Source organism: Lichenostomus cassidix, chromosome 1, assembly GCF_008360975.1.
Source record: "Lichenostomus cassidix isolate B80296 chromosome 1, HeHo_3.0, whole genome shotgun sequence".
Lineage (NCBI taxonomy): Eukaryota > Metazoa > Chordata > Aves > Passeriformes > Meliphagidae > Lichenostomus > Lichenostomus cassidix.
Window position 1 is genome coordinate 16042952 of NC_139479.1, and position 25100 is coordinate 16068051.

At 39.1% G+C, this 25100-nt stretch overlaps 2 protein-coding genes and 1 long non-coding RNA gene across 5 annotated transcripts in view; 1 reads left to right on the plus strand and 2 right to left on the minus strand.

Moving 5' to 3' along the window:
- Nucleotides 1-17967, plus strand: part of LOC146444262 (uncharacterized) — a 28148-nt gene extending 10181 nt beyond the window's left edge. Inside the window, exons 2-3 of one of the 3 annotated variants that reach the window (XR_014849848.1) lie at nucleotides 11034-14073; nucleotides 16805-17967. Coding sequence is in view for 1 of the 3 variants with exons in the window: in XM_085051387.1 (XP_084907513.1) it covers nucleotides 11934-13373 (1440 nt within the window). In the remaining 2 variants the exon portion in view is untranslated. Of the gene's footprint in view, nucleotides 1-11033 lie in introns of all 3 variants that reach the window. The other 2 variants (XR_014849849.1, XM_085051387.1) reach the window with 2 other exon arrangements.
- The window catches only part of LOC146444257 (uncharacterized), a 271742-nt gene that overhangs the window by 170510 nt on the left and 76132 nt on the right, over nucleotides 1-25100 (minus strand). The gene's annotated exons all lie outside the window — the stretch shown is intronic.
- On the minus strand, nucleotides 53-25091 carry SYAP1 (synapse associated protein 1). The gene is made up of 9 exons (XM_085051419.1): nucleotides 24831-25091; nucleotides 21557-21675; nucleotides 19423-19489; nucleotides 10260-10333; nucleotides 9830-9969; nucleotides 8091-8236; nucleotides 3961-4019; nucleotides 2850-2997; nucleotides 53-1292 (listed from the first exon to the last, which is right to left on the minus strand). Exons 1-9 carry the CDS (start codon nucleotides 25024-25026, stop codon nucleotides 1165-1167), a joined length of 1077 nt encoding a protein of 358 aa, XP_084907545.1. The 5' UTR covers nucleotides 25027-25091; the 3' UTR covers nucleotides 53-1164.

Genomic DNA, 25100 nt, shown 5'->3' on the forward strand with positions numbered 1-25100 from the left:
TGGAGTTTCATGAATGCTTTGTCATTGAAGTTTATGAAATAGATGACAAACAGAACATAAAATTTTCATTTATATATATAAAGATACTGACTTAATGGTATAATCACAGGAAACATCCAGATGCCTATGAAGAATCAAAAACCTTTTAGAGAAAAACTCCCTATTTTTTAATTTAAATTCTATGTCGTAAGCACTGTAAAAAAGTTTATTTTTTAAATCTGTGTCTGAAGAATGTTTGTTTCTCACTCTCCCCTCCCTCCAAATAAATGAGCCAATTCTATACATATTTACAGTATTTAATAAAGATGTCCAAACCAGAGAAAGTTTTTACATAAATGTTTCAGCACTTAAAATAAAGAGAAGCATTTAATTTGCTCTCTCAGCTCAGACAGTAAAATTAAATGGAAACATAACAGCCTTCTGCAGAAAGAATGCATTAAACCATTTCTCTCTGTGGGGAAAGGCAGTATCTCAATATGATTAACAAACCCAATTTAATTCAAGCAGTTTCTAACTCTAGCCTAATGCTTAAATGTTTGCCACCGGACTGATATATAATCAGCTTCTTTTGGAGGCTGCATTAGTATGTTTTACCAAATCCTTGAAAGTTATTTGATAGGGTTTTCTAGAAATTCTTTGGCTACATACATTAAGGAAGTTAAATACATGTGAAATCTACCAGCTACAAGTATCTTAAAAATAGTACACATTTACAGTTTATACAGGGATCAGAGTGCAAATGTCAAGAGAGAATTGTTTTCAAGGACTAAGTTACTTACAATATCCATTTTTACATCTCAAACAGAAGGCTGTAGACAAAAAAACCTGCGATTCTTAGATTTTAGAAATCTCTTTGAAGAGCTTCTTGATCACCTAAAGATGCCTCAAACTGAACCATTGCTTCATATATTAATGTTATCACTTTTAATTATGACATATGACCTGCAGTGCCTGCTTCCTCTTTTTTTTCTTTTGAAGAATATAGAAGTTCAGAAACTGCTCATATAAAGAACAGAATTACAGGTTGTATTCCCATATGGAATTATAACAACTTTAGATTCTTTTATGTCTTCTGAAGATATTTTTGTAAGCAAAATATGAAAGCAGAAATCCATGTCAGTCCTCTGAAAAAGCTTTGGGTTAATAGTGATTTTGAGAAAATGTTTAATTTTCTTCCTGCAGCATTTCTTCTATTTCTTTATCCCAGTTTTCATCACGCTTTTCTGATTCTGTCACCACCTCATACTCTTGAAGCTCTTGCTGCAATTCCTTTTCCCAATCAGCAGTTTCTTCTACAAGACATAAATGACGTGTAAGAATTTAATTGATAATACTGAATGTTGCTTATTTATATAAAACTAGATGAATTTGCAATGAATCTCTCTTATATTCCCTAAACATTATGGACAATTCTCCTTAAAAACTAAACAAACTTCAAGATCAGAAAATTCACCATCTTGCTGATCACAAGTAGGAATTAATTAATATACAAGCCTATATTCCTATGTGCATACTATAATAAAGATATAAAAAGCAAATACACAGGTATGTCATTATGAGTGTCACTTTGCAAGATCATTTTCTACAATCTTTCACTCTACTATCAACGGAATCACCCTTTGCAATCTTAAATCTCCATAAAAATATGAAATCTGTAAAAGTGTCGATATGCTCTCATGGAAAAAAACCAAAAACCAAGATCAAATACTTAAAATAATCAAATACTTAGTTTAAAATTAGAAAGAAGGTACTCTCCTCACTGACATTTGTAGCTAGGCAAGCTCATTTAATCAGGGTTAAAGGTAATCATATTTCATACTTCAGGGCAAAAAATGAGTCAGAAGGCATTCCTGTGTAGTTAATCTCTGTTTTAATTAGCTCTACCTATCATAGGCAAGCGTGTGGGGGAGGAGATGGGCGTTGGATGTGTTACATGCTGGTTAGTACTTCAGCCTGGATCGGAAGGTACGCAGTTCCAGAGTCCAAGTCAGTACGGCCAGCTGAGATTTCTCTGCACAAGTAACACATTAATGACCTACTGAAACACTTTCATCAAAGAACTAGATGCGAGAAACTGATACTACTTGTTACAATTTCTCAAGCTTGGCTATGTATTCGAGAGAAAAAAATCAGACAACAATGATTCAGCAAAATCCAAAGCACATTGTAAGCAAATTCTGCAAATTTTGTGGTAAACATCTACATATACAAGTGTTGTCACAGTAAACTGTGTACAGCCAGAGTCACATAACAGACTGTTTTTATGCTCTTTACACTGATATTAGTCCTTCTGAATTATTTTAATTAATAAGCTCCACTTAATTTATTCTCATACTTCTCAGAACTATTTGTTAAATTTTAACTATTCCAGATGCCTGTAAACCTTTATAGGCAGAGGCCTCTTCAAGCTCATAGTCTGGTGCAAATGTTGCCTCTTTAGCTGGTGCCAGAAGAAGAAAACAGAGCCTGACTTCCAAATACTGTACTTTACCTATAAGATTGTTGATTAAAGAAAAAAATTAATATACAGAAGAACCTATGAAACAGAAGACAGCGAAAGGAGGAGATAAACAGAAAAAAATACCTCACACTCACTTTCATAAAAGAGTGACCTAAAATTCTTAGGTTTTTGGATTTAAACCACTCACAGTTAACATTCTGTATAAGATGTGGTTTGACCATGGAGAAAATTATCAATAATTTCTGCAATATCTCGTTGCAGGTAATTTCACACTCTTTGGAAAAAAACATCACCAATCTACTTTCCTAAACTGAATTACAATTTCTTTTTCTTTTATATCCACCTTAGAATTTTTCTATGTAAGAAATAGAGGTAATAGTAGCTTTACCTTCTACTATTGAGGTCTCTTCTTTCTTTTTGTCTAGCACCAGTTGTTCCATTTCTTTTCTTAGATCTTCCTGATTCAGATTACAGGCATCAAAAGCATCACTCACAAATTCTGATACACCTGGACTTGTGGAAATCTCTTCCTCATCCTGCAACAAGATACTTCAGTATAAACTTATTCAGACAGGTAAAAAAAGTCACCAATACATACTACCACTCATGTGACTGTTTTTAAATACATTTGGCAAAACCCAAACACATTACTCTCACAACTATTTTTCTTTATTGGCTATTTTTCCTTAAGAATATTTTTGTACAAACAAAAATGTTAGATAGTTATACTGAAAATGATCTGCTTTACATTCTAGGCTGTCTTTTTGTGGTCTCTTAACAACTTTAATTCTGATTTTGTGATCTTCAGAAACAATAATTAACTCATAAGTAGTTAAGAACCAGATCTAAATATTAAGAATTTAACCACAATTCAGTAACAGTTTTCTACACAGGAGTAAGATTAAGAGAGGACTGTTCTTTGGAAATCTATGCCCACTGCACATTTTTGGCAAGTGAATGCACAGCTCTGCTTCTGCCAAGAGTATTCTCTGGCACCAATTTTACAATCCAGAAATGAACAAGGGTCATTATGTGTCTAAGGTAAAGATTTCTGCAGTACCAAGCAAAAGTGCAATAAAACAGTGTTGCTGTTGCAATGCATCGTTTAGATTTCCTTTACTTCAGCCTGACTACTGCTTGAAGAGTTGGACAGAACATGGTACACAAATACATTTTTATGAAGGTACTACTCATGTCTCAATGGCTAACCTTCTACTCCAAACATTTTGGAAATTTCACTCTGGACAGTAAAATCATATCACAATGTGCAGGATGCTAAGGAAAACATTCTTCAGATAAACTACTGTTTCTGCTACTGAAAATGAGTTTAAAGATTATATGCTAAAATTAATATCACAGCAAAATAGCAGCAGGTTGGAACTGTCAGAGACTATATTATTATGGTTTCATAGCAGAACTTACTCAAAAAGATGCATAATTACTTATTAAGGAACAGCTTCATATACTAAATACCAGATAAAATATAACAGCATTTTTACCTCTTGAGATTTTATTTGAGGCTTTATTGTAACAGGTGGTGTTTTTGGCCGTACTGTTTCTATCAAGGAAAAAAAAAAATATTACATTTAAATACATAAAAATCTCATTTAATTTACGTAACTATTAAATATACAAGGAAATACTACATTTTAAGGAAACCTTGTGGTTACAGGCTGAATTTAACCACAGGTGAACCATTTGCAAAAACAAAGTCAAAGAGAAGCAATTTTTTATTCTTAGTTAAGACAAATTTAGCAAGCGATTTCCTCATTACGACTCCAAACTTCAAGGACAGGACCCCTCTGACCCTCAAAACCACATCCTGAGATCTTTAACGTTACAAATGCATAGACTTGGTCATGAAATCCAGCCACTGTCTTATCACAGAAGTTCTCAAACTACCCTGGCTGGGTACTACTACTGATATGGGTGCCAGTTAGCTCTTGGGCACGCCAGACTGCACATGTGCTATGCACACTCCTAAGTGCACATGAGAACAGCATTACCTTTCACACAGGCAAAGGAAGTCACTGAGAAACAAACCCTAGAAGCTGGTCCCAGTTTCCTAAGAAAACTCACTGTGCACTCTGTATTTAGAGCATGGTGCTAGGAAGACAAAGCCTGTTTACAAGCAAGGTTACACTTTTTCCCTAGCAGGTAAAGAACCACCTCAGCTCTCAGGGTAGAGGAGTTACAATGAAGAGCCAGGTGGCTCCAAGAACAATTAACATACAGGGGAGGCTGTGCTAGTGGTGGAGTGCTTGCTTAGCAGTTCTGTTTGGCTTACACACGCAAAGCAGCTCTGAGCTTGCAGCTCTGCTTCCCTGCAGGGTGCCCAGGTGGACCTTTCCTGCTAACTCAGCAATTTCTGAATTTTTTTGTGTTTAATTTTTAAAATTAAGACCAATTGTAATTAAAATCATTCCCTAATTGGTAGCTGTCACTGTTTTTATTGCTCATATACTCAGTGCCCACTGCTCTGTCCTATCTTCTCTCTTTCTTCTAATTCCCAGTCTCCAGAGGATCTCTGACTGCACCCAACACTGCAGCCAAAGAGGCTCCAGCATTCCCTGCTTGGGGAAGCTGCAGGACATGGCAGTAACTCTGTGCTGTTCAAAAAAGGTGCCTCAGGCCCCACCTGCTGCTCTTGTGCAGAGGGGACACAGCTGCTCTACACTGTGCTGTGCCCCAGTCAGGTGTGACTGGTGTACCATTAGCACCATTCTGACCTACTGGCCTGGCAGCATCTCCTCCACTGCTGGTGTGCTCTCATCAGAGGGTAACTTAGCTCCCCAAGTACAGAGTTACTAATACCTAGAGAAGGGCTACAACTTGGCATCTTGTAATAGATCTTACATAGCCTTTTCACCAGAATGTGTCCCTTTGTCTCTTCTCTTTTCCTTTCACATCAACCACGCTAATTTAACTTTCTGAAAAGAGCAGCTGAGGAGGAGACAGAGGAATGGAAGGCTAACAATTCTATTTTATAGACACTCAGCTTTAAGAAGAAACCCTGAACATTATGGAGAACTACTAACAGGCAATTATTTCTAGTTTTAGCCTCCAATTAGGGAATCCAACCTTCAAAAAGGTTCCTTAAGCCAAAAATAACACGTATGATTCAGAGCTTCCCAAATCTATGCAATTTCTGAGTCAAACAAAACATGTATTTACTACAGTCTGGTATATGTATCATTGCCATTACAGAACATACAGTCATTAGGACACTAAATCTACCTGCATATCCCACACTAGTGGTCTGAACTGTAGAAGAGCTGCAGCAGGCTAAAAGACAGTGAGTTTGGTTTTTTTGTTTTAATGAAGATATGTTTTGGTTTATTCACAGTGGGAATTTTACTAGAATCCAGCAACTTTCACTTTGACTGAATGGTAATTTCCAAGAATCTGGATGACTCAAACATAACATTTTTGTTGTTCAGTGCTCTCTTTGTACAGTTGAGACACTTCAGTTAAAACAGGCATAGTTTTGGGACAGTAAACAACTGTCCTGTGTCGCTGTTGAGCAGCTAGCAGAGTAATGAAAGCACCAGTTCTCAGTAGCAAGAAGGAATGACCTTTATTGTTTTGATTTCATCACATATATAGAGTTCTCAAAAGTCACCCAGATTGGTCAGTCAGAAGCCTTCCCCCAGGCCTGATTGGCCAGGCCTGCACTGCCCAAGTTTTGGGACACTGTTCCAACAACATCCAAACTTTATCTTTATTTATAAAACACAAGAAAATTTCTCATGGGAAAAACCTGTGCTAGCCACAGTCCTGAATAAAAGTAGTGGGAATTAGTGCCTCTTGGTCTGCAGTAAATTCTGGAGTAGCCTGTTCTGTCAGCATTGCTTGGATATTAACTCAGAAAGAACTACTTTTTTCACTTTAGCTGGGGACTTTGCTTAGGCTGACACAAGCGCACTCCAGACAGAACCTATGACAAACACGGGACAAACTGACAACGAAAGCCCACATGCAGCATGGAAGACCAGCCTTGTAATTCCATCTGTAACCTCCCCTTCACCCCAAAGTTCAGCTGCCCATCCAAGGAGCCAAGGCCCAGCTGAATAACCTTAGCTTACACTGTGCAGAAAATTGCTAAGTTGTGCAAATACCTGTGAAAAAGTCTGTAAAAAGAGTAAGAAAGGTGACTCAGGAGAAAAAATACCTATATGGAAAGATACTATACTCAAAAGGGAGGAAAAAGAAGTTAACTTGGCAGTGATCAGCTGTCTATCAGTCAGGCCAGCAGTGTCAACAGGACAAAAGTATTAGTGGATTTCATGAATGACAGTTCATTGATACTGGGGATATGAGAATTGTTCCAAGGTGCAGCAAAGGCTTTCTCCTTCTGCCCAATGCCTACTCAGCCTGCTAAGATCCTTCAGGTGTCTTACCAGGGGTGGTGAGTGCACGTACCTAGGTTAAGATTTAATGAGTTACTGGTTATCTTTTGCATTTCTGCCAGTAACTGCTTTATACTCTTTACGCTGCAAATATTCCTGCTTGCAGAATTTGCTAACATGCAAAGAGGTCCAGTGGTTCCTAGGGTCAGTAAGAATCACCTGGAAAAACTGATCAATGTAACTGAAGACACCTTTGTTGAAGCAGCTTTTTCATCTCAAGGCTGAATCCCAGGTAGCCTCTTGGTCCCCATTTTTTCTGTTTCTAAAATACATTTGTGGGCCTTTCCACACCCTGCATGTGTGTCTGCCTCCACCACCACAGTATTTCTACCACTGTATCACTCACTAACTTCTATTTGGTGTGAGGGATGAGCAAAAGCCAAGAGCAAACCATCTGCCAGCTGGCTGGGTTGGCTAGTACCTGCTGTCTGATCAAGTGAACCAAAGGTATTTCCTACTTCTTTCTGACAAGTCAGAAGACCCCACCTGACACCACTAATGATCATGAGCTGTTAGAAGCCAAGAACAACATTTCTCTTCTTGAGATTTTTCACCCTTGTGACAAAGCTGGCTGAAACTGGAAAACAGCTTAAAAGCACCAGGAGCCTCCTCTTCCCCAGTCTACACAAGTATGGTGAGAAAAGCCCTGATTTAATAGGCAGTCCAGGATAAAAGCGTGATGGCACCTGATGCATACAGTGAGCATGTACTGATGCCTAAAGATTGTTAGTTTTTTTAATATATTTGTAGCTTTTTAGATTTTTAACATATAGCTGTATAGTTTCTAGCACTTTCTCACACTTTAGAACAGTAGTTACCCTTTCTCACATATTATGCCACATTCTTGGAATTCTGTTTGGTCTTATTTTCAATGAAAAGAATTTCTAACAAGGACATCCTGTTTTGCACCAGAACCTGGGCTGAAATAATAAGATACTTCGTGACCATAACAAGATATAGGGCTAAGGGCTCCAGTGGGGCAGATCCAGGGCAACCATTCTCCTATTGTGCATACTTGATAGATATGCTAATTAATTAAACTTCTAAAAATTGTGAAAATTCAATGCTGCATATCCACATATGTTCACCTGAAAGCTTTCATTAAAAGACTGCTCTCTACGTTATCAATTTTAATATTGTTTGGAAAGCTTTTCTTCCAATTTTAGGCAACTGCATGACATTAAGTTAACGAACTGTGCTAAAACAAATGTTTCCCATACCTTTCAGTTCACTATCCTCTTCTCTGCATTTGCTCTCTTCTTTTCCTGCTGCTTGCTGTTGAGCTGCAAGAGCAGTGATTTGTGCAGACTGTTTGATTAAGGACACCCTGTAGAAATAATTTCTCCAGAACACCTCCTCCTTTACACTAGAGAGAACAAACAGATTTTGCTTATTACATTTGGAATATGGATCCTTTTACCATCTAACAGTGAAATAAAATTAAATATGCAGAGAGAGGAGAAGTAGACATAGCTGCTATTAAAGTAAAAACTTAAAGAAATTAACACATTTTAAAAAATCCATCATTGTAGAAGTTCTTGATCTCTCACAAGACATCTGCAGTTGACTTAAACTTATAATAGTAATGTTATAACTTTTTCTAAAGTTTAACAGCATGCACAAATATAAGATATGGAAAAATATTTTGCTGTTCAATCTCTCCTGAAAAATTACATAAACAAATCCAACAAGCCAAACGACCCTGGCTGTCTTTACTTCCTCTCATAAGCCAAACATTCCATTATTGTCAAATTATAATTGTCTACATCTTCCCTAGATATCAGATGGAATTGGAACATCTGTGGTAGCAGAAGCCACTCCTAGATTACAACACTACTATTTCACTATCTGCACATCTTTCAGCACATCTACAGAACCTTTAGTAACTAGAAACTGCCATCTTGCAAATGACCAGCTCTGATAAGTGGCAGACTATCCCATATCTCAGGAAACAGTTCCTTCTGAAATTCCTCCAGCAAGACTGAAAAGACCCAACTTTAACCCAGAGGCAACAGGAGGCAGAAATGGCAAGATCTGTGGTGAGGAACTTGTGTAGGTTGAAAAACAAAGAGTGAAGTTACCTTCGCACCTATTCAGGCAAACAGTGACCACTGAGACTAAGAACAGGCAAAAATAATTAAGCAATGTGGTAGAAAAGGCAAGGATAGCATGACCAGAGGCTGAAGGCAAAGCATAACAGAACATGGGCAGATCTTCAGAACTGACAACAGAGAAGACGGTAAATAGAATGAGGAGCTGGGAAAGTTTATAAAATTAGGAGATTTAAAACAGAAAATGTCACAAAGAAAGATTTCCTTTCCCGTTCTCATCCTTAGACAAGGAGATTAATATTGGGAACTCCCTCTTAAATAGAAATCTGACTTGTGAAACAAGCTCTAGGAACAGAGTCTGGGACTAGACAAGGATTAACAGCTCTAGAATAATGCTCTGCAATGCAGAGCTTTTCCCATTTCCTAACCAATTCCAGTTATTCTTGCTTGCATTGCTGCTTTTTGGTACACATTCTATTACCATTTTCCAGGGGGGTCTCTGACTGTAATGACCTTTTTGGGACATCTGTTACACCAACAGATCTGAACATTTTTGTTGTTGCCTTTACCTTTCTTTGGGCAAAAAAAAAAATTAATTTAGCACACTGGACATTAAAAAACTGAAGGCCTCTCCCATATTCAAGTCAACAGGTCCTTATTAGTTCTGTCTCATAGATACACTTTTTTTCTTACCTCCAATTGCTAAACTGCAATGCACATGCAATATTCCATGTGCTAGACACTACTAGGTAAGTGTGTGTATATATATATATATATATATATATATATATATGTATATTGGAAAAACATAAAGAATTGAAGGAAGTGAAAAGAACAAGGAGTAATTTATGAGTATTTACAGGCACATTAAAAGCAAGAAGGTACAGTTACCAGCAGAAATTACTTACTGTTTGGGAACAAGGTCAAACCTCATCCTATTGAGAAGCTCATCTTCTTGTAACATCACCAGTGCAACAGGGTACATTTGATCAAAGTCAAAATGAAACTGCACACCTGCTGGAGGATCCCGCAGAAAATTCCGTTTATCCTTTGAAGAACACAGTTATGGTCATTAACTGGTATCAGAAAAAGGACACCATGTTTCACACACAAGAACAGCAAAGTAATCTGTAAAGCCTTAATAAAAATTATATTGGGGATCTGCTTTGGTTCAAGTTGAAACTGACAACTATTTACTCTTGCACATTATCATTGCACTGACAGACATATTAAAAGCATATTGAAAACATATAATTTAATAAACTTACTTAAAAAACCCTAGTGGTTTTAATTTCTCCAAGAAAAAAATTCAAAGCTTATAGGAAATTAAATACTTACTGCTGATAATGCCAGTATTTGTTGTTGAATTGTCTCTTCTTCATTGCTGTCTACCCAGGGAGGCACTGCTGCTTCTATTATTGAAAGGAGGAAGATAATTGCATGTGTATTACTTGAAAAAAGCCCACTCAAAATAACAAAACAGACCTTGCAAAATGTAACATATAGTGTCATAAAAATAAGCAGAGTTACACCAGCAGGCCAAGTCATTGCTCCTTTTTCCTAAATTAAGCTCATGGTGTAAGAGAGAAACCCTAGGAAAGGATCTTTGCTTATCAGAGGTAAAAAAAAAAAATTAAGTAGTTGCTGATCTCTGTTACTGTAAAAATAGAACTGCAGGGATTTCATTTGATTCCTTAGGATTTTAGCTCCTATATTTTTAATGTATCTGTAATCCTGTAATTCTTTAGTGTCTGACTCTAGACTCCATATAGGGTGCTAAGATACTGCTCTCTCATTTTTAGACAAAACAATTCCTCTCTAAGCCTGAAACTCAAGGACACCTTACTGTCTCAGGCCTCATATACGTAAACAACAGTGAATTGGGGGGAGCAAACTTGGAGTAATTGACTTCATTACCTGAAGCTGCAATTGGAAGACTAATCTCTGATATGCAAATACACAAAACTTATAAATTATGAAAAACCTGTGACCAGTTGTGCATTTTGGGTGTAGCCCCTGGGTGGGCTGTTAGTGCCCTAAATGTACCTGAAGGCCTTTCAATAAATAGAACTGCTTTTTTATTCTTGTAACTTTGTTTGGCCTCTGTTTTAGGTAAGCCTGCTTAGACTTCAGTTCCTGGCGACCTAGATGGGATCTGAGAATCCTGAGAATCCTCTGTACCGAGTGAGACCCAGCTACACCCCCTCCTCCCCCGCCGGCACTTTCGGGGGCAGTGGCTACAGTCCAGGTGGCATCAGAGTCCAAGAACCCAACACAGAGGCACCTGAGTAAGCGAATGGAAAAGCAGTGTTTTGTGTTTAGCAATTGGGTTCGGTGTTAAGAGATTTCTTACAATTTGTTTGGTGGGTGGAAAGAGGAGACATCCTTCTGCATGACAGGTTTTAGCACTGCAGTGGCAAGTTCTGGCCTTGGGCCAGCACTGGTGTGGTGAGTTAAGTCCCACACTGTTAGTCTGGAGGTAGACAGTTCAAATGCTGTGTGTTCCTCGTTCTTGTTTTTTCTCTCTCCCTTCTTATTAATGTGTGTCCTGAGGTTGCTTCGCTTTATTTCTGCGATTTTTTCCTGTTTATAAGTGTAGACATGGGGTGTGTCTTCTCACGTGAAGATATGACTCAAATACCTAAAAATTCCCCTTTAAGTTTATTATTAGAAAACTGGCAGATATTATTTTGCAAAAAACCATTACTTTCAAAAGCTGAATTGATTAGACTATCAGAGTGGGTCTGGCCGACCTATAAGCTAGAGAAAAACAAGACATGGCCTAAATTTGGCAGCTTAGATGAGGAATTGATATTAAATCTGATGTCTCACCTATGCCAACACCAGTATTTGGACCAGCTTGAATATGCTAAGCTTTTTAGAGTTCTATCATGTGGTTTAAAGCTACAGAGATCTGAGAGGGAGCAGCATGTAATGCTTTTGAGAAAAAAAGGGAAAGAACATTAAAGGGAAAAGATCCCTTTTAGTCTGAGGGAAAGAGAAGGAGTAGAGATGGATTTATTAGCCCCTACTTTGAGAACTGAACCGCCGGTCGTGCCAGGCCCACCCCCGCTGCCGCCACTCCCCCTTCCACCACAATCTCCTCCGGGAGCAGCGGCGAGCGGGAGTGCGGTTGTGGCAACACCTCCACCGATAAAAGGCAAAGGGGAGCGAAAAGGGGATATTTATGGACCGCCCCTCAGTGAAAGCGGGACCTCAGTGAAACCGGATTCACTGGCTTCGTTCCAGCCGCCGCTTCCACCTTTCCCTACCGCCCCTCCAAAAGTCCCCTCTGGGTCTGGGGGAGCCGGGGGACACAGCCTTCAGCCAAGGGCACCACCTCTGCAGGCGGGGCTAGCAGGTGGGTGGGGACACTCCCTGCGTCCAACAGCACAGCCCCTGCGCGTGGAGCCAGGGGGAACAGCCTCCCATCAAGAGGGCAGCCCTTCTGTCACTCTCACAGGTAACAACTCACACTTTAGTCTCCATGGCAATGCCGTTCACGCCAGAACGGGCTCAGGAGATGACCGCATGCCCTGCAACAGCAGAGCCAGCAGCACCGGGGTTACCCGGGCCCCACGGGGGCGTAACACTGGCCCAGACAGCTCTAGAATGGCAGATTCAACAGAAACAGACAGTAGTATTCACTCAGATAACTCCTCCGGAGAGGAGGATCAGGGAGCAGCAATTAGACAAAAGAGGAAAACAGCAAAGAAAGCCATGAGAGAATGTAGTCTGATAGCTAAGCAGACGAGACCTAAAGAAGGGGAAGAACCGGTTTTACAAGCCCATCTGAGACAGGCTGTCAGTAATCAAGGGCCTATATACATAAAAGTCCCATTCTCTCTTGTAGAGTTAGAAAAGTGGAAAGCCAGTGTTGGGACATACACAGAAAACCCAGACAAGGTGGCTAACTTAGTACGGAGAGCAATTGTCACACAGAACCCTGACTGGAATGAATTGGAGGCTATGCTGGACACACTGCTCAATCGCACTGAAAGAGAGATGGTTAATAAGGCTATTACAACTTCTCTAGAGGCACAAATAGCAACTGGAATACTTCAGAGCACCATTGCCAAAGTCTTCCCAACGGCTGATCCAGGCTGGGATCCAAATGACCCAGACCAAATGGCTAGGCTAAAACGATACCAGAATCTCATAGTATATGGGTTAAGGCATGGTGTTCCTAAAACTCTAAATTGGTCTAAGTTATACGAGATAAAACAAAACCAAGATGAATCTCCCACTGATTTTTTAAACAGGCTAAGAGAAGCTGCAATCAAATACGCAAAGCTAAATCCTGATTCAGATGAGGGAAAATTTTGTCTAACTCTCCTGTTTATATATCGAGCTGCAGATGATATAAGAAAAAGGCTGCAAAAGGAGGATGATATTCAGGACATGAGTAAATTGTTAAACATAGCCTGGAAGGTGTATCATGACAGATATTAAAGTGACAAAGTTAAACATCATCGCAGCAGGAGAGTTAGTCAAGGGAAGCCACCCAGGAGTACTTCTTTCCCTCTGGACAAAGATCAGTGTGCCTTTTGTAAGAAAAAGGGACATTGGAAAAAGGACTGTCCAGTGTTGAAGAAGAAATCCCCAGTTTCCCAACTGGCTGTTGGACAGGAATCAGAATGAGAAGGACCGAAGGCTTCTACTCCTGCAGAACCTTTGGTTATAGATTAATTGGGGAAAGATGACATGGAATTTGTGGTAGATACTGGGGCAGCATATTCTGTGTTAAATACTTTAGAAGGGAAACTGAATCATGATACTGTAAATGTTATTTGGGTTACTGGGGTATGTGAAACGTGGTGTTTCTTCAAACCTTTGAAATTCAAATTGGGGAAGCACTGGGTAACTCACCAATTCCTTTATATGCCTAACTCCCCCAAACCATTGCTGGAGAGGGATTTTACTGGAGAAACTGGAAGCAGAAATTAAATTTTAAAAAGTAAGGAGTGTACAAGTTATAATTCCTGAGACTAAATTTGTCAAAGTTGCTGCACTTCTTATACAGGAAAAATGTGGTGAAATCCCCATTGAAATTGAAAATGATCTCAACCTAATAGTGTGGGCCAGTGATGTTGCAGGAAGATCCAAATGAGCAGAACCAGTGAGTACTGCACTCAAACCAGGAGCCATACAGGTGAGGCAAAAGCAATACCCTTTGAAATTAGAAAGTCGTAGGGGACTGGCATCTATAATTGAAAAACTTCTCCAACATGGGTTATTAGTGCAATGTGAGTCTAAGTATAACACATCCATCCTTTCAGTAAAGAAAGCTGATGGTGAGAGTTGTCAATTAGTGGAAGATTTAAGAGCAACTAACAAAATTACAGAGGACTGACACCCAGTTGTAGCAAGCCCCTACATTCTTTTGACCACACTAACAGACAAATTAGGGTGGTTTACTGTCATTGACCTGAGGAATACCTTGTTCTGCATTCCTGTGCATAAAAACAGCCAAGAGCTTTTTGCTTTTGAGTGGGAAAGCCCTGAAATGGGGGAAAAAAGCCAGTTTACTTAGATAGTCCTACCCCAGGGCTTAAAGAATAGCCCAACCATATTTGGAAACCAGCTAGCAAAGGAACTGGAAGATTGGAGGAGGCAAGAGCCAGGAGGGGTTATTCTTCAATATGTTGATGACATCTTGATTGCAGCTAAACTGCGAGATGACTGCATTCAACTCACTGTAAGCTTGTTAAACTTCTTGGGGCTAAGTGGATACAGAGTTTCCAAAGACAAGGCATACATTGCCAAGGAAACAGTAGTTTATTTGGGGCTTGAGATCTTTTGTGGACATTGACAACTCAACAAAGAATGGAAAGAAGCCATCTGCCATCTTTCAGAGCCCCACATTGTGAGAGAAATGCAGGCCTTCCTGGGAATGGTAGGTTGGTGTTGCTTGTGGATATCAAACTATGGCCTACTGGTAAAACCTCTGTATGGAGCCCATCAAGCAGCTGAAAAGGGAACCATTATGTGGACAGAGAGTACAAGAGCTGCACTTAAAACAGCTGAAACATTTCTTGATGTCAGCTCCAGCTTTGGGGCTGCCTGACTTAACTTTGAACTTTTTACTAATAGGAGTGACTGAATGTTGCTCTGGGGGTACTGGCACAGCACCTTGGAGACCAAGGAAGAGCCGTGGCCTATTTTTCAAAACAGCTATACAATGTTAGCCAAAGGTGGCCTGGGTGTTTGAAAGCTGTGGTGGCAACTGTCTTCCTAATACAGGAAGCCTGTAAATTCACCCTTGGGCAGCACATTGTCGTGTACGTACTGCACGCCGTGATATCTGTGCTGGAACAAAAGGGGGACACTGGCTATCCCCTAGCAGAATGCTAAACTACCAATCTGTGTTGTTGGAACAGGATGATGTTACCCTTAAAACAACTTCTGTAGTTAACCCTGCCATGTTTCTGTCCTCCACCTTAACTGACGATGTGCCTGAGCATGACTGTTTGCAGACAATCGAGGAGGTCTATTCCAGCAGACCAGACCTGAAGGATGTGCCCCTAGAAAATCCAGACTGGGAGCTCTTCACAGATGGGAGCAGCTTCATGAGAAAGCGTAAGAGGACCACAGGCTACGCAGTAACCACCACAAATAAAGTAACTGAGGCAAAAGGTTTGCCTTCAGTTATGTCATCACAGAAACCTGAACTGATTCCACTGATGAGGGCCCTGGACCTGAGCAAAGGAAAGAAGGTAAATATATGAACTGACTCTAAATATGAATTTAGGGTTGTCCAAACCCATGGAGCCATCTGGAAGGAGAGAGGACTGTTGAACGCTCAAGGTAATGAGATCAAACATGCTGAACACATCCTTTCCCTCTTGGAGAACATCAGAAAACCTACAGAAGTAGCTATCATGCATTGTAGGAGTCACCAAAAAGGGAAAACCACTCCAGAATTGGGAAATCGCTTTGCTGATAAAGCAGCAAGAGGAATTGCAGAAAAAGGTATTCTCACAGTGATACCACAAAAAGAGATTGATCTATCAGGGTTCACGCCAAAGTATGATCAGGCAGACCACAAGTTAATTAAGTTCCTTAAGGCTGAGATCACAGAAAATGGATGGGCTGTCACACCAGTGAACCAGGCTGTAGTCCCACTCCTGATTCTCCAGGAGTTAACTCTAAGAGAACATGACAGCATACATTTCGGGGTTGAAAATCCTTTGAAACATCCAAAAAAGTTAGTAATAGGAAAGGGAATGACTGATAATATACAATCAGAAGTAAGCAAGTGTGAAATCTGCAGTCAGAACAGTTCTTATACAAGAACAAGAGTTGTGTTAGGAGTAACAAAGACAGGGGATCTTCCTGGAGATTACTGGCAAGTAGATTTTGCTGATTCGCCACGAAGGAGGGATACAGGTACATGTTGGTATTAGTTGACACTTTCTGCAGATGGCCTGAAGCTTACCCTTGTCATACCAATACAGCAAGGGAGGTGGTAGAAGTTTTGCTCAATCATATAATTCCAAGGTTTGGGGTTCCTTTGGGGATGTCATCAGATAGGGGACCACAGTTCGTTGCAACAGTGGTCAGGGAAATCAGTGGGATTCTGGGCATTACTTGGGACCTGCATACACCATACAGGCCCCAAGCAAGTGGCCAAGTCGAACATATGAATGGAACCCTTAAAACCCAGATTAGTAAAATTTGTCACGAGACATCCATGACATGGGATCAGGCCTTGTCTATAGCTTTACTGAGGATCCGCATACAGCCGAGGCAGAGGGATACAATCAGTCCCAATGCAATACTGTATGGCAGGCCATATCAAATTCTGCACGTTCCAGGAGAAATTCATGAGGGGGAAGCTTGATTTACAGAGATACCTAATACCTTTAAGTTCCACTTTGCAGGAACTCCAGAATTACATCATGTTAACCAGACCCACAGGACTGGACACACCTGCACATCCCTTCCAACCTGGAAACTGGGTCTGTGTTAAGGGGTGGGACAGTGATCCTTTACAGGCCAAGTGGAGAGGACCATTCCAAGTCCTGCTGACTACCCTCACCACAGTCAAAGTCACTGGCAAAGGACCCTGGATTCACTGCTCCTGAGTTAAGAAGGCTTCTGCTCCTGAAACGACTGGAAAAACACAGACTGATAAAAATGAGGATGATGTGGTTTAAATTTTTTGGTTTTTTTTTTTTGGTTGTTTTTTTTCTGTGCTTGTTATCTATACAGTTGGTAACCATGACTCAGGTTTGGAAGCAAAATTTTCATATGATTCCAGTCCAAAATGTATCCAAAACTCTTTTTAATAAAAACTGTCAGATTTGTACTCAAATGCCAACAATTGTCATGTAGACGAAAGTGGAAGGATCAGCAAAGATTTGTCTACAAATCAGATCTTTCATCAGATAACATTCAAAGATATAATACACTGAGCTTTGATTGTATCTTCCACACCCTCACTTCATGGTTACCAAACTGGCCTTGGATTAAAGAACTGTTCATAGTAGTTGTAATCATAATTTTGCTTGCATGATAGCTGGCTGTGTAAAATATTACTGTTGTTAGATATCAACCATTGTTAGATGTATATTGCTGTTAGATACATACTAAAAGTAGATATTTAGAAAAGAGACCTGAGAAGGTAGAGGCCTTGTCAAGCCTCGAAAAAGGGGGGGAATGATGCCTTAGGATTTTAGCTCCTATATTTTGCATATATCTGTAATCCTGTAATTCTTTAGAGTCTAACTCTAGACTCCATATAGGGTGCTAAGCTACTGTTCTCTCATTGTTAGACAAAACAATTCCTCTCTAAGCCTGAAACTCAAGGACACCTTACTGTCTCAGGCCCCAAGATATGCAAACAACAGTGAATTGCGGGGAGCAAACTTGAAGTAATTGACTTCATTACCTGAAGCTGTAATTGTAACCTCTGATATGCAAATAGACAAAACTTATAAAGTGTGAAAAACCTGTGACCAGTTGTCCATTTTGGGTGGGCTGTGAGTGTCCTAAATGTACCTGAAGGTCCTTCAATAAATATAACTGCTTTTTATTCTCTTAACTTTGTTTGGCCTCTGTTTTACATAAGCTGCTAAAGCATCACTTTGCTGCTTGCACCTATCAGAACTTGGTGCCTCTTAGTTTAGTTACTGAAGTAGTGCCATATCACTGGTTAAGTTGCCTGCAAATAGTAATTCCAGATTCACTTTAAATGTGTAAACTCTGTCTAAATTAAGTCTGCAAAATAATTTACACCCAGAAGACACCAATTCTTTAACTATGAAGAAAAATTTTATAAATTTGCTATGAATTACAACCCGTTTTACACTCAGTAAGCCTATCAGAGTTCAGCTCATTTATATCTTTATGCAGATATTTTCAAAATAGCTCTTTAGGCTGTACAGAGAGGAAAATAAACTATTGTAGATGTATTTATTAATCATTTCACTGTCAACACAAATGCAGCCTACAGAGACAATATGATGCACCTGTTGGGGTTAACAAATAACTTTTGTGCTTTTAAACTGACAACACCTATTTGCCTATGCAGCTGGTGTCAGCAAGATCTTTCACCCACATGGATCCACATCTGATGCTAATGCTTCTTTCAGTCAGGCCATCTGTTACTCCTCCTCTGGCCAATAGCTGCCTATTTTCAAGCAGCTTTTAGAAATATATTAAGAGAAGCCCAAGTTTACTAACAGACAAAAAGACAGAAATACACACAACACAATCTCATAAGCAATCTTGCAAGAAGAAAACAGACTAACACAGACATAAATATAGACACCATGAAAAATTTTATCACAATTCATTTAAAACCAGCTCATTTTCAAGATTAACAACAGAGTCACTACATATTCAAACTGTCAGAAATTATTGCATTTAGGTAACTTGTTAAAAATTATAGAAGTCAATGATGAAACAATGTGAGAAAATAACTGTACTTATTTTAAATTCACAAACAGATCCACAGATGTCAATAGCCCATGGGTGGCTAACTCAAATTATTTAGGTCACAGATAATTATAAAGCACATGAATTATGGGAAAGCAAAGGAGCAATTATGCCTTTAATGTAAGCAGAGTAACTCCTGCAGCAAAAGTAATTAAATAGTATAGGGCAAACCCTAATCCATGTTTTTAATTTCATTATGAAAATGTGGCATGATCACTGAAGCTCAGAAGAAAATCAGCATTCCTGTTTTCAATAAATACACAGGCTTAACGTGCAAAGCAGCACCCAGAGATCAGCTTTGCTAGCATGGTGATCCTTGAGTTTATTTCATAAAGCAGAATTTGGTTAAAAAAGCAAATCTAAACCATCTAGATAATGTAACACTAACCTTATTTAAAAATATAATCTTCCTATTCCACCATATGCATTAAGTTCTTCCATAATGTGTTTCATTAATTGGTGTTTTTATAGATTACTTTTAAGTATAGCTCAATTATCCAGCTATCAGCAAGTTTTCACTTATGTGATGTTAGGCATCATCAAAAAAAGCATGCATTACCTGATTTTTTATTTTGCTGCTCTTGGACAAATTTCTTCTGTTCCTTCTGAAAATCTCCAATAATTGTCTAAAATAAAAATTAGGGAACCACAATTAAAAAACAAAAAATCCCTCTTCTTGTTTTATGTTCAGTCAGAAAGTGCTTTCAAACACAGTGCATATTCTTATATCTGCGGTGGCCCTTTTTGTGATTTAAAGGTGTTTCATGTCAATCATACATTTCCTTTCACTGAAACACCTGATTTTGCATTTAAAACTATAATGTATGCTTTCAAAATGATATTTTTAATTTCATCAAGTTCAGGGGACAAGGAAAAAAGGTGGAAAATCTTAGCTATAATTTGAACATTGTCATACTATGCATATCCATTTACTGTCTTACTAAATCAAATACAGACAACACAGACTGTTTAGACTTAAACATATTTTTAAAGCACTAAACACTTAAAGATACCCTTGGCCTTACAGTAAGTTTCAAGAGTTTCAAGAATTGCCTAAGAAATATATTCATTGCAAGAAACTGGACGTCCAAAATTGTAAAGTAGGATTTCAGAACGCCTGCTTAGCTGAAACAGAAGAACTTCTCCATTTATGTTGTTGAGAAATTTTCATTAAAGAGATCATAATCAGAAATATTCTATATCAAATTTAGAATTCAAAAAATGGAGAATGGTCTCAGAACTTGGCATGCCATAATCTAGAAATGAGAATGCAAATGTTCTGTGGTTGAAAGCAGAGGCAAAAAAGATAAAGCTAGAAATGAATATTTAAACCACTCACAAAATACAAACTTTATGCAGTGAGGTCTGTTAACAAGTTGCCAAAATGCACACAACTCTTCAAGCTAAATCTAGTAAATTCCTATTTTTTTTTCCTTCGGTAACTCAGTGTTTTAGTTTAAGATTACTGTCAGTAAGAGAACTACAGTAGTGTCAGTTATACAAACAGATAATTGTGGTTCCTTCTGGTTTTAAGTTATGTGAATTTTTTTCTATTAATGGAATAAAATAATTTATACAGTATAAGAAGAAAGCTTTATGAGGATACAGCTATAATCTTGTTTCTACTATATGTAATACTTATTAATCTAAAGAGGTAATTTATATTACTCTACAACATTCACAGAAAAAAGAACATGGTGTGTTAGGCATGAAATATGCTGTAGGTACTTAGCTACAGTTTCTTAGGAGCATTATAATTAGTGTACTAAATTAAAAAATAACCTTGTTACTTGAATTTTCCTCTTTTATGTGGATCAAAATTACTTTAGACTCTCACATACTATAGAAAGAAATAGATCTCTGCTATTATTATATAGATAGGGAACTGGCCAGAACCTGTGTCAGACACCCTTGGATGCACAGTTGTACTACAGCTGGGATGGTTTTGGCCAGTTTCCTTTCCCTTCCAAGCTACTCTCAAAAGCAAACCCAGAACACTACATGGCATTTGTTGCTGCCTTTTTTTCCCTTTTCCTTCTGCCAAGTTTGTGGCTTAAAGCACTGCTGACTCAAATTAAGCAGCTGGAGCTGATAGGAACAGAGAGGGCAAGAGCCACGTGGCAGGGTCAGGGTGGGGAGAGGAACAGGACAATAACAAGGTGTTTCATTAGGTCACCGGTTTTTATGAAACTGTATCTGTATAACCCTAGGGTTGTAGGATACAATATCCACAGTGCCAAGCTAATTCTGGCATTTGCTGCAGAGATGCATTTAAGATGCAAGCTACCTCATCCCTTTTTTCCAACTAAATAAGCTGTGGGGCAAAAAGAAACCAGTCCATACATCTTGGAACAGACATTCCTCAACTGCCTGTCTCAAAATCTTCCAGCCCTTCCACCTGTGTCAGCATTTTTCATATTTTCTTCTGGTCTTTCTCTAGCGTTTCAACATCCTGAGGGAACTGAACAAACACAGCCACAGCACTGAGTAAAGCAAGGTGACCATTTTTTGGCAAGTCTACCATGAATAAACATTTTAGTCACATAATTCCTCATGACAGGAGATGCATAATATTTCTTGGAAAATGTAACATCTAAAGATAGCTTAAAGAAATGTTATCAAAAACCAGATTTGCCACACGTAACATGGTAAGCAAACAGATCTTTCAGATCTAGTATGTAGAAATAAATTACCTTATCGATGATACTGTCAATTTTTCCTTCTTCTACAGACTTCTTTATTGTCTGTGCTGTTTCAGCAACAGATTCGGATATCTTTTTTGTAGCAGCACTGGCAAAATTGAAGAGGTAACCTTTCAAAGACAAAAAAAGAAAGACCTGAGAATAGATTTCTTTACATCCAGTTCTCTTTCTAGATTTATTTTTCCTTCTCTTTAGACATTTGGATACCTGTTTAAAAGCTTCTTTCAAAATAACCCAGCTTCTGGCCTACAAAAAACTCTTAAAATTCTATTTATCCTTTTCTAGTTTATATTCTTAATGACAATGATCAAATTGTTTGGTTGATCACAATTTTCTGTAAATCAAATATTTATATGTGAACCTTGTTTACTAAATCAAACATTCCTAATGGTCCTTGAAATCCTTCTTTCCGATCAGCTTTCCGAAGCAATGTGTCTCTTCTGAGTTCATATAAGTACTCTGAAGACATTAATCCATAAAGTTACTTAGCCACAGTATTAAAACATAATATTTTTTAAGAAAATCAATATGCACAATAAAGTCTCATAAACTGAGGCAGCAAACCCATGAAAAAATTCAGCCAAGTAACACTTCCTCCAAAAGTCTAAGCATAGAAGCTTGCTCTTGAGGTCTGCCCTTATCTGTTTTGCACTGTCTTCCTCTCTTTAGCTCCACAAAAAGCTCTGTGGCCCTGTTGGCTCATTTTTCTGAATATATTCAATGTCAAAACAGCAATGACAAATATTCTCAAGGACTCACATTCTTTTTATTAGCAGTGCTGAAGTGAAGAGAGGTGGCAGGGAAAGAACTACATAGCACGGTGATTTGCACTGTTATTTTTCTATTTTAATTAAGAAGAACAAACTTGCAAGCAGCAACATGTATATCCTAAACCTTCAGAAACAAATATCACCTTATTGACAAGAGATTTGAACACATTGGTATCATTTCTCAGATGATATGATGTCACAAGCACTTTATTGTATCTGAACAGTTGCATTAGGACTGTAGTACCTCAGCTTCAGCACCTACATTGTGTCAGTGCCACAGTAAATAAAATAATTGCAGAGCGATCTAGATAGATTGGAACACTTGGGCAAACATCAATGACATGAAATTTAATAAGAATAAATGCTGGATTCTGCACCTGGGATGAATATAAATTGGGAGAGGAGAGTCTGGAGATCAGCCCTGCAGAAAGGGATCTGGGGGTGCTGCTTGGTGGTCAGCTCAATAGCAGTCACACATTTCAGTTATTCCAGAAAATCACCTTTGGCTTTTATACAGGGAGCTGTCAAACAAATGAAAAAAAAGAAAAAAAACCCAAACCAAACTCCAGTGCTTCTGTTTCAAACAAAAAAACCACCTTCCTTCTCAAGAACTCTCAAAAAATCCAGTTTCCCTATGGATTACAAAAGTAAAAAATAATCTTATTGTGGGGAAAAAAAAGTTCCTTTAACTCATGGCTGTTAGCCACTGGTAGAATGAGTTACTTTAGAACACTGATGTCACCTTTTGGAAAGCTGACTATTCTTTGTGGTGGATGAAATGTTCTTTTGTTAAGATATCACCAAATCAATACCAAAATATGCATAGATCTAGCCAATCCTTAAACAAGGCCATTTTTTATATTTAACTTTCACTTATAATCACAGAATGGTGGTAACCAAACATCCTTCAAGTACTTACTAGCATCTTTTAAATCTCTTTTCACACTTTACAATCCATCACATGATTCAGGTATAAAAAAAAACTTAACTACTACACTTTAGATATAGACACATGTATTATTACCCTAATTAAAGTAGAGGAAGCAGCAGCCTACAGGATTGCTTCCTCCCTACCAGCTTTTATTGGTTGTTTCATGTATCCCTGGAAACTCTCTCATATGCAATTACTTTAGGTGCAAGAGGTGCTGAGACATTTGCTGTCTGGTGATGTTCTGGCACTATTGCACAAAGTAGTTTTGGCCAGTCTTGGAACCAGGCTGAAAAGCAAAATGCTTTTTATCTCCAATAAGGGCAAATATTCCTTTGAAATAAGGGACTTATAAAACTGCAGAAGGGGTTGTATGAATTCTTAGAAAAACTCCCCTGGAATAGGCTTAGTAGTGGAAAATAACACTTTCAAACGACTAAGAAACTCACCCTCCATCTTATAAGTCTATGCCTGTATTACGAATATGTATCTAGCAATATTTCTATTATTATTTCCTATTAGCAAAACTGTATATTCATATTAGCAATAACTTCTGTAACTGCATGATAATGAGCAAAAAATAGTGTCTATAAGGCTTTGGTTTTACCAGTAAAATTCTTTATCTGCCAGGGAAGTCTTTCTACCCAGCTACCCTGACTGTTTGCCGTACAGATGTTTCTAGGGTTACATGTTAAAACAGCAAGAAACAATCTACCCTGGTGTCACAGACAATGAACCCATGGACCACTAAACCAAATTTTTGCTTCCAGTGCAAATTATGGGATACTTATATATATTATTCTGCCCCTGAAATTCAAAGTTCTTTTTCTTTCCTGAACAATCACAGCGATTAGCAGATTAGAACAATCAGAGCAATTAGCAATTAAAATTAACCACAACTAGACAGGTATTCGACCAAACTGTACAGACTAAACTGCTGCAGTTCAGCTTGCCCAAGACAAAACACAGTTAAGAACCAGCTCTGATTAACCTCTCAGATAATATTGATCCAGAATTTCAGAGCATCAATTGAAAAAACCCAAAAAGCCTTTAGTAATGAGTATAGATCGGTACTTTGGATTAATTTTATCCAAGAGTACACGGCAGTAAAGCAAGAATTTTACTTACAGCAGATTACATCTCTGCCCCATCCCTGGCAGCATCCCTGGCAGGGCCAGGCTGGATGGGGCTTTAGGCAGCCTGGTCTAGCAAAAGATGTCCCTGCCCATGGCAGGGGGGTTGGAATGAGATTATCCCCAAGGTCCTTCCCAACCCAAACCGTTCTGTGTTTCTAAGACTGCAGACATGTTCAACAAAATCATCATACCCCATTATTATCCTATGAAAAAACAGCAAAAGCCCACAGCAGTTCAAGAAAAAGTACATTACTGTACACAGACACGCCTATTCTCTCTACACAGACCTCCTCCCATAGTGCCAACAAAGCAGATACTTAAGCAATGCCGCTCCTTTACAAACAGCTCTGGAGAAGGCTATAACCGAAAGGCACATCTGCAGCCTTGTTTCCCTGGCTGGTATTGGAAAGCCGGCAGCCCCGGACACTCACTGCCGAGTCCCTTGGCCTGGCTGAGCAGCGCCTCCGAGTCCCCCTGCAGCTCGCCCTGATCCTGCGCGGCCAGCCCTGCCTCCTCCTCCTCTTCCTCCCGGTCCTGCTCGGCGGGGCCGCTCCTCTCGCCGGCGGGCAGCAGCTGCTCCTCGCCCGCCCGCTCCAGCCCCAGCCAGCTGCCCAGGCCGCGCAACATGGCTGAGGCGGCTGGCGCTCCGCTCGGGCCGTGCGGCGCCGTGCGGAAACCCAGCCGGCCGCCGCGCTCCTTCC

Bases quoted from the DNA above. Each gene is read 5' to 3' on its own strand.
- SYAP1 (XM_085051419.1), bottom strand. From the start codon at position 25,026: ATGTTGCGCGGCCTGGGCAGCTGGCTGGGGCTGGAGCGGGCGGGCGAG. The intron at 21,676-24,830 runs GTGAGTGTCCGG...TGTCTTTGAAAG, and splicing joins CCAGGCCAAGGGACTCGGCA to GTTACCTCTTCAATTTTGCC. The intron at 1,293-2,849 runs GTAAAGCTACTA...TATGTCTTGTAG, and splicing joins AGAGACCTCAATAGTAGAAG to AAGAAACTGCTGATTGGGAA.